Genomic DNA, 17,199 nt, shown 5'->3' with positions numbered 1-17,199 from the left:
GTCAAGTCATTTACTCTGTTTTGTTTTGTTTCTTTAAACCTTGCAAGCAAAGGTTTTTGAGCAAGTGGATGACATGGTCAGGCTATCCAATGCTATCAACCTTGTAGAATCTGTAATCGGATTTGACTTTAGATGTCAAGAAAAAAAGAGATGGCTAGCTGATTATTTTCAAATGTGGTGAAATCCTTTATGCTTATTGAGTTGTAAACTTCCTTATATGAGTAAGAGGAATTATAAATAAAAGGAAGTCAAATGTCAAGTGGGACAGCAAAGGTGTAGGAGGCTCATGGGAAAGAAAACAGGGCAGTGTTATACAAGGCCCTTGTGAATCGCTAAAAGTACTAGGGAAATAGACTCGTGAGGCAATCTAATTTTGGCAACACATTTGATTTTGTTCCCTCGTAATGAATCTAAACTCATCTCCAAAGTTTGAAGTATTAGTACTTCTGCAATTGGAGAATGATCTATTATCTAAAAACATCCCATTGCAAGCCAGGTTTTTTTATGCTTTTCAGTTTCAATTTTCTTCCCGTACTTTCATTCCCTAGCCCTGCCCACCCTTGCCAGACAGTCAATTATCTTCTTATGATAATGAGTTGCCCAAAAAATCCACATATTTTCCATAACATTTCACACTCAATCTCATCAGAACAGTACAGAAAAACATCACCTCCCTCTTTCATGGCCAGATGTTTTTGAAAAATGAGAGGCAGCTGGGGTAGTGACAAGAGTACTGGACTTAAGAATTAGAAGATACAGGTTAAAATCTTCTCTCTTGGAGGGGAAGGGGAATTTAGAACTCAAAATCTTATAAATGTGAATGCTGAAAACTAAAAATAAATAAATTAATTTTTTAAAAATCCTCTCTGTTTCTTGATAGTTGCATGAATTTAAGGCCAGACACTTAACCTCTCTCTGTGTCTCAATTTCATTATCTTTAAAATGAAGCCGTTGGACCAGGAGATCTCTGAGGTCCCTTTCAGCTCTGAATCAATATTAATATGCATCACTTTAATGTACACGATCACACAAGAGAACAGAGAAAGAATGAGCTGTACAGGAGGAGGCAATTCTACCATATTCTCAATTGTTAGACCAAAACCGAATTTTAAATCTGCAAAGGACCATAGAGACTAGCACGGCTGCATCCTTCATTTGACATATTAGGAAACCAAGGCTCAGTGAGATAAAGGGGACTCTCTAAGGTCACACAGTAAGTGAGTGCTATGAGTAACCAAGCAGGACTAGAGCTCCAGTCTCCTAACAAAGCTTGGTCCTTTCTAAAAATAAATATCTCTTTATTTTTCAGTTATCTAAATTCACCTTTTTGTTCCTCTCACTTCCTTTTACCCACTAGGAAGGAAGGAAGGAAGGAAGGAAGTAAGGAAGGAAACGAATGAACTGCATTATCACATAAGCACAGTTAAGTGAAACAAATTAAGCAAAACAAATTCCCATACTAGTCATTTCCAAAAGTATACTTCTTATTTTCCATCAATCAAAATCTGATCCTTTCCCAACTGTGACACTGCCTTCATTTGTGTATGTGTATGTATGTGTACGTGTAATATAATTTAATATATAATGTGGATTCAACTACAGGGATCATCTTTCTGTAGCACAGGCCCGACAGGAGAGTGCCAGACTTGGAGCCTAGAAAACCTTGGGCTCTATTCCCTCCTCTGACACTACCTATCTTTAAGCCTCAGTTTTCCTTAACTGTAAAACAGAAATAACAACACCTACAGTGCCTATCTCTCAAAACTGCTATGAGGATCGCATGAGACAATTTATGTAAAATGCTTTGCAAACTTAAAGCCCTAAATATGCTACTGCCATACAGTAGGCACCCCTTAGTTTTCTAAGCTTTGGAATAATATTCAGTCTCTTCACAGAGGTACAAAATAATGGCAGAAAGTAAAGGGAATGGAAGATAAGAAAACAGGAAAGGTACAGAGGGGCTGGGTAGGGGGCAGGACAAGGTTTCTTAAGAAGGAGTGGGCTCTGAAGGGGTGGAGCTGGAAGTGCAAAAAACATGCCAAAAGGATGTGAAGGATAAGGGAAGTAAAAGAGCAAGGACAAGGTGCAGAAGATGGGGGAGGGGAGACCAAGAAGTCATAAAGGAGATGAGTGGGGTTAAGTGACTTGCCCAGGATCACACAGCAGGTTAGTGTTGTATCTGAGGCCAGGTTTGAACTCAGATCCTCCTGACTCCAGGGCTGGTGCTCTATCCACCGTGCCACCTAGCTCCCCTGTTTTGTTTTGTAATTAGCCCTGACTTGGGGAAACAATTTCAAATCAGGCCTAGAACTAAGTGGGAGTTCAGCAGGAGTACCTTTTTGAACAGGGGCACACAGTTGAGTGCTGGGAAATTCATCCTCAGCTGGTTTGAGGGGTAGAGCATCAGGCACAGCATTTGAGCCACTTAACTGTGGATAATTTTGAAAATCTACAGAAACAACAAAAAAAAATTCAAATTAGATTATGATAGTGATAGCAACAAACCTCTGAAGAGCTTCCCATCCCTTAAAAATCCTACCATCCCATCCTGTATCTCTTTTTCTTTTCATTGCTATATTCCTAGTAATAGTAATCTGTACCAGTCTGCCTTGTCCTCATAATCCACTTACTTCTCAACCCCTGGCAATCTGGCTTCTGGCCCCCACAAATTCTATCAATCAATAAGCATTTTTTTTTTTTGAGGCAGTTGGGGTTAAGTGACTTGCCCAGGGTCACACAGCTGTGTCAAGTGTCTGTCAGTAGGCACTTATTAAGCACCTACTATGTACCAAGCCTTTGCTGGACTCTGAGGAAGAAAGAAAAGGAAGGGGAGAGAGAGAGAGAGAGAGAGAGAGAGAGAGAGAGAGAGAGAGAGGGAGGAGGGAGGGAGGGAGGGAGGGAGGAGGGAGGGAGGGAGGGAGGAGAGAGAGAGAGAGAGAGAGAGAGAGAGAGAGAGAGAGAGAGAGAGAGAGAGAGAGAGAGAGAGAAAACAGTATATGCCATTAAGGACCTAACAGTCTGGGGAAGCACATATACTTGACTGAAACTGCTCTGTCAAAAGATATCTGCGATCTCTTAACTGCTGCATCTGATGACCTGTCCTCAGTCCATGCTGTCCTTGACCTGTAGCTTTTGGCATCACTGACTCCAGCCATTTTACATTTACATTAGGCTCTCTTCTCACGAGACATCTGAACCTCACATTGTGTTCCTTTCAGGCCCGGAACTTGGGGCCCGCCTCACCCCACCCCTCTGCCTCCTGCTTGATGAATACCTAGATGGCCCATTCATCAGAAGGCTCTAGTAGCGCACCACTTCCTCCCTGGTCATCCTCAGTTTTTTTGTTTTTTGTTTTTTGTTTTTTTTTTTTGGGGGGGGAGGCAATTGGGATGAAGTGACTTGTCCAGAGTCACACAGCTACTAAGTGTTATGTGTCTGAGGCCGCATTTGAACTCAGGTTCTCCAGGGCTGGTGCTCCACCCACTGTGCCACCTAGCTGCTTGTCATTTTCATACTTTAATTTTTTTTTGCTTTTTGGTGAGGCAATCAGGGTTAAATGACTTGCCCAGGGTCATACAGCTAGTAAGCTGCCCCCACAGGTCACCTTCTTGCTGGTCATCTTGTTGCCAAGTTTCATACGTCCCAGTTATCCCTCAAAACCCAATTGAATGCTACCTTCTTCAAAAAGCTTCCCATGAGGGGCAGCTAGGTGGCATAATGAACAGAGCTCTGGCCTTGGAGTCAAGAGGATCTGAGTTCAAATCCAGCCTCAGATACTTACTAGCTGCGTGACCCTGGTCAAGTCACTTAACCCCAATCATCCAATTGTCTCAGCAAAAAAAGAAAAGGAAAAAGCTTTCCATGATCCAAGTTACCTTTTAGTCTTCCCAACTAGACTGTGAACTCCAGGAGGGAAGGGTCAGTGTCTTATCTAAATTTTATATCTCCCTCAGGACCTAGCCCAGTACTTTGTATGTTTATTTATGTGGGGATTTCCACGTCAGTGCACTCCCATATTTTTCTTTCATCACTCTAGATCAAGCCTTCTTTACTCCAAGATGATGCAAAGCACTCAGCAAGGCAATGAATTCACCTTTTCCCAGACTTCCTGTTAATATATCATAGACCTAACTTCCTATCTTCCTTCACACACCATATGAATGTTAACATCTTCCCACTCCTCATTTCTCACTGGGGGGAGGGGAAGGGGAATACAAACTGATTTTCATTATTCTTCTCAGTATTCCTATCAGGTGGAGGTGTATATTGTGTATATTATGACAGATATTTCCCAAACTGAAGAATTAAGGCACAAAGATATTAAACGACTTAGTTCAACTCACACAGATACTCAGTGTTATGGCCAAAATTAGAATCAAGGATACGAGATTCAGAGGCCCATGCTGTCTTCTCTAACAGATTACATTATTCTAGAATTTGGATGATAACAAGTATTTGCAACTAGGAGAGTGAAGCCGAAAAAAGATTAACTGCACAATGAAGTAATGACATTGAGTAGAATTTCATTTAACATCTTATTTACTGTCAAGATATTAGGATACCCTATTTTCCAGAGCTAAGGCCCAGCAAACAAGCCGTGCCCTGAGAGCCTGGCAGAACAACAATCCTTTGCACTAACCCTCTGGATGAATTCAGCCACAGCAAAATCCCAGAACTATTTCATGTAATTATTGTATTGCTTTGACCAGCACCAGGCATTTTCTGAGCTTGGACAAGTTCTGGTCATGAAGCCCTGCTATGTATCAAACTTGTCACATTGTTACTGTTACCCCTCATTGTCAAGGCTACAGCTCACTGTGCAACCATAGATATAAGTATTGAGATTTCCCCACACTGCCTCGGGTTCCCCCCACTAGGGGTGGGGCTCCAGCAGGAGCCCTTGCTTGCAAGCCACTTCCCTCACTTTGAAATTAAATTGCTGAGACAGCTAGGTGGTGCAGTGGATAGAGCACCGGCCCTGAAGTCAGGAGGACCTGAGTTTAAATCTGACCTCAGACCAAATACCTGACATTTACTAGCTGTGTGACCCAGGGCAAGTCACTTAACCCCAGTTGCCTAAAAAATATTTTAAAAAAAAATTAAATGTGTTTGATTCTTGACTCTCCTCTCTTTAGCCTGCTCTGTTTGGCCCTGGTGACCCCACAGGTTAGAGGCTAGTTCTGTCCTATTGACATTACCAACCTGGTCGCAGTTTCCAAAAGTCTAAAATTGGTGAAGATAGTAGGATCCTCTCAGAATCACAGACTCTCAAAGCTGAAAGGAACCTCAGAGATCATTTAGTCTAATCTCTACCTGAACAAGAATCTACCTTACAATTTTACACAGATCCCAGGAATAAGATTAGAATCTTTCTGTATTCTGTTCTGGTTAGAACACTGTGGGCACCACATTTCAGGAAAGAAACCGATAAGTTGGAGAGAGTCCAAAGGATGGTAACAAAGATGGAAAAGTTAACAGTCAAGGATAGTTAAACATTTATTAAGCACCCACTATATGCACTGGGAATACAAAAAGAGGCAAAAGACAGCCCCTGATCTCAATGAGCTCACAATACAATGGAAGAAGGAACTCAAGGTCGTGGCATCTAAAGATTCTGTGAAAACACTGGGGATGCTTAAGCTCGAGAAAACTCTACAGGGTTTGGGGAGGGGGCATGATCTCTAATCTTCAGGTATCTGAAAGACTTTTCATGGGGACTGATGATAAGACCTGCTCTGTATGACCCCATACAGAACAGCAACCGGGAGAAGTTACAAAGAGGCAAATTAGGTTAGAGGAAAGGAGAAACTGAGAGGCCATAGGTATCCCTTCATTAAAGGGCTCCATGCAGAGGCTGGATAGCCATTTATTGGGTATGCTGTAGTAAACATTCTTTTGAGGGGCATGGGTTGGACTAGACATTGTCACCACATGCTGTCTATTATGATCCCTAATGACGAGCTATCCAGCCTTTACCTGAAGATTCCCGATGATGGCAAACTCACTACCTCCCTACGTAGCTCACTGCACTTGAGAATCTCTCTGTCATGAAAATTTTCCTTATATCAAACCTAAGCTTTCCTCTTGCAACTTCTATTATTCCCAGTTCTATCCTTTTTAGCCTAGCAAAAGAAGGGAAATCTCTCAGCCAAATGTTAGCCCTTGCAGATAGCAATCATCTTCTTCCAAGTTTTCTGTCTGAAACAGTGGAAAGAGAATGAACCCTGCTGTAATTTAGCACACATATTGCAAGAAGAATCATTGTCTCTTTCAATATCAGGGCAGCTTCAAACAGACTAAGAATTTGCCCAGGCCACAGAGTTTTTCAACAGAGAAGTGAGCATTTTGACTTTATGGATGTCTATTAAAGGCATTCGGCCATGCTGCCTCTCAGAAATCATATCATAAGAATATATATCATTTTACCTTAGAAGCAAATAAACTACAGTCAAATCTTGTAATAAAGTAGGTCACTACACCCCATATTTAGTTATATCATAAGCTGAACCACTTCCCTCTCCCAAATACATATTAAAACACAGTATTACTCTAATCTGAACATGGGAAACCCATAAGAATGGTACTATCTGTCCCTTACCAAGACTAGAATCCTTACAGGGTTCTTTTTTTTTTTTTTTAAAGTGAGGCAACTGGGGTTTAGTGACTTGCCCAGAGTCACATAGCTAGGAAGTTATCATGTGTCTGAGGCCAGAATTGAACTCAGGTCCTCCTGACTCCAGGGCCAGTGCTCTATCCACCTAGCTGCCCCTTTACAGGGTTCTACTGAATTAATTTAAAATGACTGAACTGTCAACTAAAGAACCAGTATCTCTCCTCTCATACCATAAGCTCTGTTGAATAGTCATTTCATATCCATTATTTTATTCAATCCTCACAACAATCCTTTGAGGTACATAAGGAAAGTATTTCTATCTTATGTATAAAGAAATGAAAAAATACAAAAGTTATGCCTTAATTAAAGTCACACAACACAACTAGTCAGGGATAGCCAAGGAAACAGAACAAAGATTTCCTGCACCCCAGGGCTGCGCTCTTTCCTTAAGACACCATGCCTCAAAATGCAACAACAAAGAACGAAAACAAGTCAAAGACAAATGTGGGGCACATTCTCACCTGGTTCCAAGTAGCTACTATCTTCATCAGAGGTGCTGACATCGATATCTGATGACAATACAGCCACAAGTCCTTCTTTAAATTCTTCAAAGTTTACCTGGGAAAATTTTAAGAATGGAAGGAAATCTTTTCAGCACCTTAAAAGAAACCATTAGGATCTAATGCTCTTAACTATCTGATGTTCTTTCCTCCCTGTTGTAGTTTGCATCTGTCCAAAAGAGCCCACACAGCATTACAGCTTAGATATAGGACACGGCATTTTACGTCGAAAACATCACATGGAGGGGGAGATTTTTTTTCCTTCTCTTTCCTCTTCAGATTAATCACTTGACTAAATTTTTAGATTCATAGGATATTAGGCCCGAAAAGGAATCCAGGAGCTCTTCAAGTCCAATCTTCCTTCCTCCCCCCGGGCATTTTATGGATGACACTGAAGCCCATAGGGTTCACGTGAAGTAATTTGCCCAAGGACATAGAGCCAGCTAGTAGTAGAGTCAAGATTAGAATTGCGATCTTCGAATTCACGGTTTTATGCTCTTTGCCTCCACCCTGCTTTTTGAATGTCTTTTCAAATTCAACAGTTTCTCAGTATCTGATCAACCAAAAGCTTCCATGTTTAGAACTACTGAATTTTTCCTTGGAATCTGGATGTATTCATTCTTTCTTTTCTTTTAAACATTTTAAATTTACAAACATTTTAAAGTTATAAACCTATTAACTGTAAAACATGAGTCATCAGATAAATATACAAAACAAAGAATAAAAGAAAGAACTTACTTAAATCTGGGCATTTAACAAAACAGAACCCAACAAAAGATGTTCATTCTATATCCCCTTCTTTGCTTTCATTTTTTTTATATCTGTAATAGTAGTCAAAGTGTCCTGCTGATCTTACTTTATATCACCTCATCTTTCCATTCTTCCTTATGTTCTTCATATTTTATTTTTACAGGACTATAACAATATATTATTTCATTAACAATCATTTTATTAGCCTAGGGAGGAACTTCCTCCCGTGGCCTCATTCTCCTGATTGGTAATTGCTTCTACCAGACTACCAACTTAGGAAAGGACCAACCATGCTTCCCCTTCAGTCCCTCTTTTCTAATCACCTTCTTCATAGCCTCTTCACCAACAGACTTGCCCCCCATGCCTAATGCTTTTGCATATACTTTTCCCCCTACCACTTCTACCTCCCTTCCCCCTTCACCACCTTCTAGACACTACGAACCATGATTAAACCAACTCTACTGTTAATCCTGGCTGGGATATAAATCTACTTCCCTAAGGCCCTACTCACTATCCCTGTAACTTTTTTGGACCAAAGTACTGACAGCCCTCCCTGGATAAACACTCCCCCCAAAATCTCCCCCATTACAATGGTGTCTTCAGGGCAGAGACCGTCTTTGATTTTGTATTTATATCCCCACTATTGAACACAGTGCTCAGCATACGGTAAAAACTGCTTAATAAATGCTTTTTCATTCATTTAGTAATAATGTGCTGTATAAGACTTAAGATTTGCAAAATGCTTTTTTTCTTCACCACCACTCTGTAAAGTTAAGTAGTGAAAGTATTACTATCCTCATTTTACAGATAATTTTACATCTGATTTAACTGCTATTATTTTAACCTTTACATTGTATTTAACCTTAAAATAACTGCCTACAACTTGTAAACAGGCTGAAATCTACAAGAGCTGAGAGTATTCCCACCCTGGGAAGCCTCCCTAACTAACAAAAATCACAGCCTTTCAAGCTGACAGATTTACGGGGTGTAAAAGAAAATGACTTGCCCAGCATTACACAACTCTGTGGCAGGATTCAAACCCAGGTCACCTGACTTCAAAGACAAAAGAAAAACAATCTCTGTCTTCAAGGAGCTTGTATTGAGAGAATACAAGATATTCAAAAATATGTAAATACAAGTTAATTTGAGGGGAGAGGAAGGGAGAGGGGAGTACAAAGAGAGAGAGAGGGAGCACATTATCAATCAGGGGAAATCAGCAAAAGCTTCCAGTGGTGATGGTATAATAGCTGGGTTTGAAGAAAGCTAGGGATTCTAGGGGTCAGGAATGACGAGGAAGTATATCCCAGGGATGGGGGAAAGTCCACACAAAGACATTAAGGTGAGAAGTGGAATGCCAATTTCACGAAGAGCAAACAAGCCAGTTCAGCTAGAACTTAGAGATAATGTGAAGAATTTTAAAAGCCAAAGAGTAGAATCTGAAGGGGGCGCAGCCCAAACCTTTGCCCCAAAGGTAATCTGACTCACAGGCCCCAGACCCTCATCTCCCTTAGAAAGCCTTAGCCTTACCTTTTAATCTTACTCAGATGCGCCCTAAAACAATCTGGCTCCCTTTTGCCTATAGGCCCCAGAAAGGCCCTCCTTTATCTCCTTTTGAAAGTCCTAGCCCCACCTTGATTTTGTGCAGATACCTTTCAAACTTCTGCCTTCCTGTTCCCTCCATTAGCTATTCCCATTGTCTATTCAATCTCTCTGACCTCCCCAATTAGAATTCTTACCTAGACCCTTTTCCCAAACCCCTTCTCTGACCACCCAAAGTTACTTTAGTATTCAAGATCCACCTTGGCCCTCATTCAGATGCTGAGAATCTCAGGCCCACAAGGCTGAGAACCTCTCATGCCTGCTAGTCTTTACAGGTGTCACCTGGCTGAGAATCTCAGGCCCATAAGGCTGAGAACCTCTCATGCCCGCTCCTCCTTACGGGTGTCACCCGGACTATATGTTTTACCACTAATAAACTTTTCCTCTGGCTGAAGAAGATTTGAGTTGAATTCTTTCAGGCAGGGCCCGGTACCACAATCTTGGGTCCCAGCACCCCAAAACCCCTAGACCTCTTCAGAATCACGCCCACAACCAATGAAGAATCTTAAGTAGAAGAGGGACAGGATCTAACTTGTGCTTTGGGAAGATTTTGACAGCTAAGTGGAAGTTGAGTTGTACAGAGAAAATACGGGAAGTAGAGAAAGCAAAAAGGGAGGATTTAATTATTATCTCTATGCAGATAATTCTCAGATCCAGTTAGCCAGCCCTAATTTCTCCTGATCTCCAGTCTCAAAGCTGTGACTGCTTACTGGACGTTTTGAACTGTATATCCTATTGATATCTCAAACTTAAAATGGAACTCATTATCTCCCCCTTTCTGAAACCCTACCCTCTTCTGAAAATTCCCTCTTATTGTCAAGGGCACCATCTCACCAGTCACCCGGGCTCAGAATCTCTGTAACATCTTAGGGTTTTCATTTTCTCTCACCATCCTCCAAATCTGTCAGCCATTCAGTCAGTAAACATTTATTAAGCATCTATTAAGTGCTATACACAGTGTTAAGTGGAGGGGATACAATACAAAAAGGAAGACGGTCCCTGCCCTCAAAGAATTTACAATCTAATGGGGGAAGAAACACACACAAAAGGAAGCCGAAAAAAAAGAGAATCTCCTCCCCCACCACTCCTTAACTGCAGGGGCCTGTTCAAAAAGCCCCAGCCCAAAGGAATGCAACATGTGGGAAAGGAAGAGATGTGGTGCTTAGAAACTCTCTTTAAATAGAAGCTTTGGAAGCATTCTTTTGCTCCACCCTCAGGCTCTCCAAACAGAGAACAGTAGAGGGTAATGATTTATGAGTACCAAGACTGATTCAATCTCCTAGGATGATGAATTTCCTGATAATGAGATTCCCAGGAGTCCTATCCAATCTATTAAGTTTTACATATCAGAGAACTGTGGATGCCACAAACAGGATTAAAATGTAATTGGGAAATATATATGCACATACATATTTCCCAATTACATGTAAAAACAATTTTTTGCATTTGTTTTTTAAAATTTTGAGTTCCAGAATCTATCTCTCTATCCACTCCCCCTCCATAAGGCAAGCAATTTTATATTGATAGTACACGTACAGTTACACAAAACATTTCCAACTAGCCATGTTGCAAGCAAAAAAAATAAAAAAAACAGACCTTCCAAAAACAGGAAAAAAAAGTTTTTAAAAAATACTTCAGTCTGCATTCAGACTCCATCAGTTCTTTTTCTGGAAATGGATAGCTTTTTTCATTATAAGTCCTTCAGAATTGTCTTGAATCACTTGATTGCTGAGAATAGTTAATAAGTTAATTTACAGTTGGTCACCATACAATAAAGAATGTAAAGCACTCTGTAAATTTTTTAAAGCATTTAAAAGCATTCAGACATTATAGTCCTGAAATAATTAAATGGATTTTTACGATCTCCCTCATTTAGAAGTTCCCTTCAACAAGAGATGGAAAAATATACAAATCAATTATTAAATGTTTACTATATTCCAGTCCTCACTGTGGAATATAAATACAAGTGGGAAAAAAAAACAGTCCCTGCCCTCCAGGAGCTTTGTTCCAAAGGAGCAGAAAGGGGTAGAGGAAAGTAGGAGCAAGGTAGAAAAGTAGGAGAGTTATGGGTTGGGTCCCAGCTTTGAGGTCAGCTTGGGTGTCATGGGTACTTCCTCAAATGGAAGAGGAACTCACTCTTTGGAGAAGGCTGTTGGGGTGAAGGTGTTTCCAGCATAAGAAGACTGCTGGTAGAGGTGGAGGTGTAGGTAGAGAACTCCCCAGGTAAGTCACAAGCCTACTTTGAAGAGATGCAGATCACAGCCCAACCATTCCTACTCATCTCATTCAGCTGCTACCTATAGCTTCTAATGAATTCACACAAAGGTTCCACCTAAAATCTCATATACTGGATGCCTTCGTCTCCCTGGATAGATTGTACTCCCTGAAAGCCCAGGCAATGGGATAAGGGGAAGGGGGTTAGCGAGGAGGAACTTGAGTTAGGGTATAAATAAGCATTGATTTCTATACCGAACTGTCCCACACATCTTGATCTCAAAAGGATTATCAATAGAGGGCTTGGATTCGCAGCTATTATCACTAATATTGCTGGTGAAGAAATTAATCGTCAAAGAGGCTTATCTTGTCCATGGTCAAACAACTAGTAAGTATGCAGCCAGGTGGTGCAGTAGATAGAGCACCGGCCCTGGATTCAGGTGGACCTGAGTTCAAATCCAGTCTCAGACACTTATTTGCTGTGTGACCCTGGGCAAGACACTTAACCCCACTGCCTATCCAAAACAAAACAAAAACAAGAACTGGAGTCAGAAGACCTGAATTTAAATCCAGTCTCAGACACTTATTAGCTGTGTGACCCTGAGCAAGTCACTTCACCTCTGTTTGCCTCAGTTTCCTCATCTGTAAAAAGGGGATATAATAGCACCTACCTCCCTGAGTTGTTGTGAGGATCAAATGAGATAATAATAATAAAGTGCTTAGCGAAGTGCTTGGCACATAGTAAGCACTACATAAATGTTGGCTGGGGGGAAAAGGGGTCTTTATTGACCCCAAGTTAGCATATGTTTAGGGGACTGCAAGTAGACCATTTTGGCTAGAGAGTACAGGTCATGAGTAGTATGAGACAAAACTTTTAGTTTAGGTTGTAGAGGGTCAGTCTTCAGTGCCAAGCTAAGTATCTCAACTTAATGCAATAGGCAGTGTAGAGCCACTGAAGATTTTGAGCAGAACGATGTGATCAAGGCTGTGTATTAGGATCAGGCAGCAATACATAAAATGGATTGGAGGGAAGACAGCCATTCAGATTGGAGTCTCATTAGACAAGCTGCCTGTGATGAAGCTATTTCCATTGCTTAGGGACTTATCTCTTAATGGAGAATTTTTTGCTTAGCTCAGGTGTTGGGACATTCAAACACAAAAGAAAGAAGCTGACTTGTTTACTCCTGCTAAGTCAATAAGAAAGTATTGAAAAAACAAAATACATGGAAATTCCCCAAAGGAGGTCACAGTAATTTCAGGGCACATTAATTTGCTGGCTAAGAACCAGCCTTTGCTAGCATTTTGTTAACAGGAAGTAGAAATGAAAAACAAGCACTCTCCACATTTACAGAAAAACTTGATAATCCCATGAATAAGTAATTTTGTTCCTCTGTTGTACTTTATATCTTCTAAAACAACAACATTTTTATCTGTGTGGTACCTCTTCCTCTGATTCAGATCTCTATCCCTCTGTACCTTTGGAGACATTTCTGTGGCCAAAGAAAGTCATGGCCTGATGGCCATACTTCTAGTGATACTTCTCTGCCCTCAGCTAGGCTGATTCTCAGGTGACAAACACTGGTCCCCAAGCACTCAAAACCTCAGTAGTAAATTAGGCACAACCTGCCAGAGCTTGAGTCCTGCTGGCTCCTCTTCAAGAGCTCAGTTTTGCCTCCAAGACTGATGGAAGCATCAGAGAAGGAGGTTAGTAGAAAAATTGTCTTTGAACAAGGCAAAAAAAAAAAAACCTAAAAGGGAAATAGAATCCCAATACATCTGCTGCCCAAAATCTCATCTACATCCCTAGCCCTCAGCACAATTAACCTTGAAATCTCCCCCAAATCTCAATCATTAAGTTTGGCTGCAGGGCTGAGATAGCCAGCAGGGTTTTTCCCCTTCTAGGTGCTAAATGTGATGGGTAAGGTCTGACTCTTAAGACCAAAGTAGATAGGGACAGAGGTGAAGAAAGGGAAATCAATCTGATTTCACTGACACAGGGAACTCCTCCCACCAGGGCAGTTCAGCACCACAACTTAAGACAGCTATCTAGAATGGTATCAAACTCAAAAAGAAACTGGAACCATTATTAATCCATGCATAAGGATCCTTGTGGGCTGCATGCATACATACATGCATATATACATATATAATACATACATAAATATAGCAAAACTCAAAGAAATGAGGTATATATCTGTGTGTACACTATACACATGCATGTCTGTGTGTATATATAACACATACATACATATATGTATTACGTGTATAAACATATACATGCATACCTCGTTCTTTCGAGCTTCACTTTATTATACTTTACAGATGTTGGGTTGGGTTTTTTGGGGTTTTTGTTTTTACAAATTTAAGGTTTGTGGCAACCCTGCATCCAGCAAATTTATCAGCTCCAATTTTTTCCAACAGCTTTGTGCTCACATGGTGTCTCTGTGTTACATTTTGGTAATTCTCACAACATTTCAAACTTTTTCATTATTATGATATCTGTTATGGTGATCTGTGATCAGTGTCTTTGATGTTACTATTGTAATTGTTTTGGGGCACCAAGAACTGTGCCCGTATAAGATGACACACTTAATCAACAAATGTGTTTTGACTGCTCCACCAAAGGGCTGTTCCCTGTCTCTCTCCCTCTCCTCAGGCCTCCCTATTTCCTGAGATACAACCAAAGCTGAAATTAGGCCACGATAACTGTACAATAGCCTCTAAGTGTTCGAGTGAGAGGAAGAGTCGATCAATGTGCGAACTTCATTTTTGTGTTGTTTTAAGAAATTGCCACAGCCACCCCAACATTCAGCAACCACTACCCTGATCAGTCAGCAGCCATCAGCAGAGCCAAGACCCTCCACCGGCAAAAAGAGTATGACCCATCAAAGGCTCAGATGATATGATGGTTAGCATTTTAAGATATGTACAATTTTTTTTTAGATATAATACTATTGCACACGTAATAGAATATGGTATAGTGTAAACATAACTTTTACATGCACTGGGAAACCAAAATCCATTGACTTGCTTTATTTTGATATTCACTTTATTGCAGTAGTCTGGAAGGAATCCGTAATATCTCCAAGGTGTGTCTGTACATGTCAATATAAATGCAATAAAATGGAATATCCATGTCTTATATTTTATACTATATATTTTATCAAATATTTCCTCATTACATTTTAATCGGGTTCAGGCTATACTCAGGAGTGTTGTGGGCCACATGTGTTTGACCTCTGGCCTAGGGCACTAAGAGGTTACATGATCTGGCCAGGGTGACACAGTCAGCATGTCTCAAAGATAGGATTTGAATCTATATATTCCTGACTTTGAGGTAAACTTTCTATCCTCTATATTATGCTGCCTATCTAAGATAATGACAAAGTAGAGGTTTGGAAGGAAAAATATTAATCTACCACTGAGAAGAACTGAAAGATAACAAAGAGGGAAGCAGAGACAAATTAACCTCTGAGAAGATGCCTCCTGGAAGTCACGACAAAGAGCATGTACTCTCAAAACAATGAGGGGTGCTGGGCAGGTAGATATACATCACTGGGACACAGTCAAGAGAAACAGTAAAAAATGAACCTTTAAGTACCCAAATAACAAACTGAGCCCATGCTGCAATATCCTGCACGAGACACCAATTAGCTGTGTGATTGTGGGTAGGTTACATAACCCCTCAGAGACTCAGTTTCCTCACTTCTGAAACGCACTTTCTACCTCACAGGCTTCATTGAGGAAAGTGCTTTGCAGACCTTAAAGTGCTATGTAAATAAATGAGCAACGATTCCTATTTGAAAGCTTTGTTCCTGACACAGTATTTTCCCTGTATTCAGGAAATGTTCTCCTGCCTCCATTACATCTTCATCAGTCCCTCAGTCAGTTCTCAAATTTCCTTACCTTGGTATTCCTTTTTAATTTTATTTAATTCCTTATTAATTTTATTAATAAAACTCACTTGTTCTTAGACTGTGGAATAAATAATTTGTGGCTGTAAGAAGAGAATTAGGGTCTGGGGAACACATACAGTTCTACCAAAAGGAGTGTTGCTCATGAAAAGTTAGACTTTGCTTCTTCATGTTTGACCCCTTTAATCCTATCCTACTTACATTAGGAGAAACTCCCAGGCCACCATTTTTGCAATGGTGGTATTTGTTATCAGAAGAACTGTCTTCCAGAACCCAGACCACATGATGAAGTGTAGAAGTCTCTATTATATTTAGGTATTATTCTTCCTTGACAATGTTCCCATATCAGCAAATGCTTTATTTATGACCAAAAACTTGCTTACTCCAATTCTTACTATTAGACGTATGTCCATAAAGTAAAGGGATGATACGGAAGTAAGCAGAAACAATCAGTGTTCTCTCCTTCCTCATCTCTCCTAACACTTTGTTTAGATGTTACCTACTACACTTAGGATACTTTCAATAAATATATGACACAGCCTTTACTAAACTGTAATCTCGTCGAGACTATGGAGTATTTTTGGGGAGAGGTTCCTACATTCCCAGTAGCTAGCAGGCTACCCTATACATACTCTGAAAGTGGTAGCAAGATCAAAAGCCCTGTACTCTTCAAAAAAGAACCAGTCCGGTAGACAGATAAGAACATTGAACTCATTCTGGTCAGGAGGATCTGAGTTCAAACCCGGCCTCAGACACTTGGCAGTTACTAGCTGTGTGACCCTGAGCAAGTCACTTAACCCCAACTGCCTCACCAAAAAGCAAAAACAAATAAACTATACTCTACTCAAAACTATATCATTAAAGTGAAACAGAAGCTTACTCAGTTATCCAGCAAATTCAATATCATCTTTAAAATAAGTTGATTTGGATAATGTACTGCCAATTAAATATCTCCACCTGGGGGCAGCTAGGTGGCGCAGTGGATAGCGCATCGGCCCTGAAGTTAGGACTACTGAGTTCAAATCTGTCCTCAGACCAAACACTTGACACTAACTATGTGACCCTGGGCAAGTCACTTAACCCCAATTGCCTAAAAACAAAAAACAAAACAAAACAAAATCTCTACCTGGAGTTCTGCTAGCATCTCGGACTCAACACTTCAAAATTGAAATCTTCCTCTTCCCTCAAAAACCTGATTGATCCTTCTCCAATTACTTAAACTACAAACCTTAGAATCACTTTTAATTTAAAAAAAATTTTTTTTTTTTTGGCTAGGCAGTGGGGTTAAAAGTGGCTTGCCCAGGGTCACACAGCTAGTAAATGTTACATGTCAGAAGTCACATTTGAACTCAGGTCCTCCTGCATCCAGAGCCTGTGCTCTATCCACTGCGCCACCTAGCTGCCCCAGACCCACTTTTGACTAACCCTTCCCCCATTCCCCTATTCAAGCAGCTGCCAAGTCCTCTAGATTTTATCTTCACAACATCGTCTCAAACTGTCCTGCTTTTCCACTGCTACCACCCTCAATACTTCCCCATTAAGAGATGCC

At 40.6% G+C, this 17,199-nt stretch overlaps 1 protein-coding gene across 7 annotated transcripts in view; it reads right to left on the bottom strand.

Moving 5' to 3' along the window:
- NINL (ninein like) overlaps positions 1 to 17,199 on the bottom strand; it is a 182,964-nt gene that overhangs the window by 102,081 nt on the left and 63,684 nt on the right. For 6 of the 7 annotated variants that reach the window (XM_078149681.1, XM_020987407.1, XM_078149684.1 and 3 more), the window contains exons 3-4: positions 7,135 to 7,231; positions 2,336 to 2,449 (exon numbers count right to left, since the gene is read on the bottom strand). In XM_078149681.1, coding sequence (XP_078005807.1) covers positions 2,336 to 2,449; positions 7,135 to 7,231 — 211 coding nt within the window. The remainder of the gene's footprint in view (positions 1 to 2,335; positions 2,450 to 7,134; positions 7,232 to 17,199) is intronic. The other variant, XM_020987448.1, reaches the window with a different exon arrangement.

The sequence above is a fragment of the Phascolarctos cinereus genome, unplaced genomic scaffold (assembly GCF_003287225.1).
Source record: "Phascolarctos cinereus isolate Bilbo 61053 unplaced genomic scaffold, phaCin_HiC Scaffold_2;HRSCAF=192, whole genome shotgun sequence".
NCBI classification, from domain to species: domain Eukaryota; kingdom Metazoa; phylum Chordata; class Mammalia; order Diprotodontia; family Phascolarctidae; genus Phascolarctos; species Phascolarctos cinereus.
This window is presented reverse-complemented; position numbering and strand designations above follow the sequence as displayed.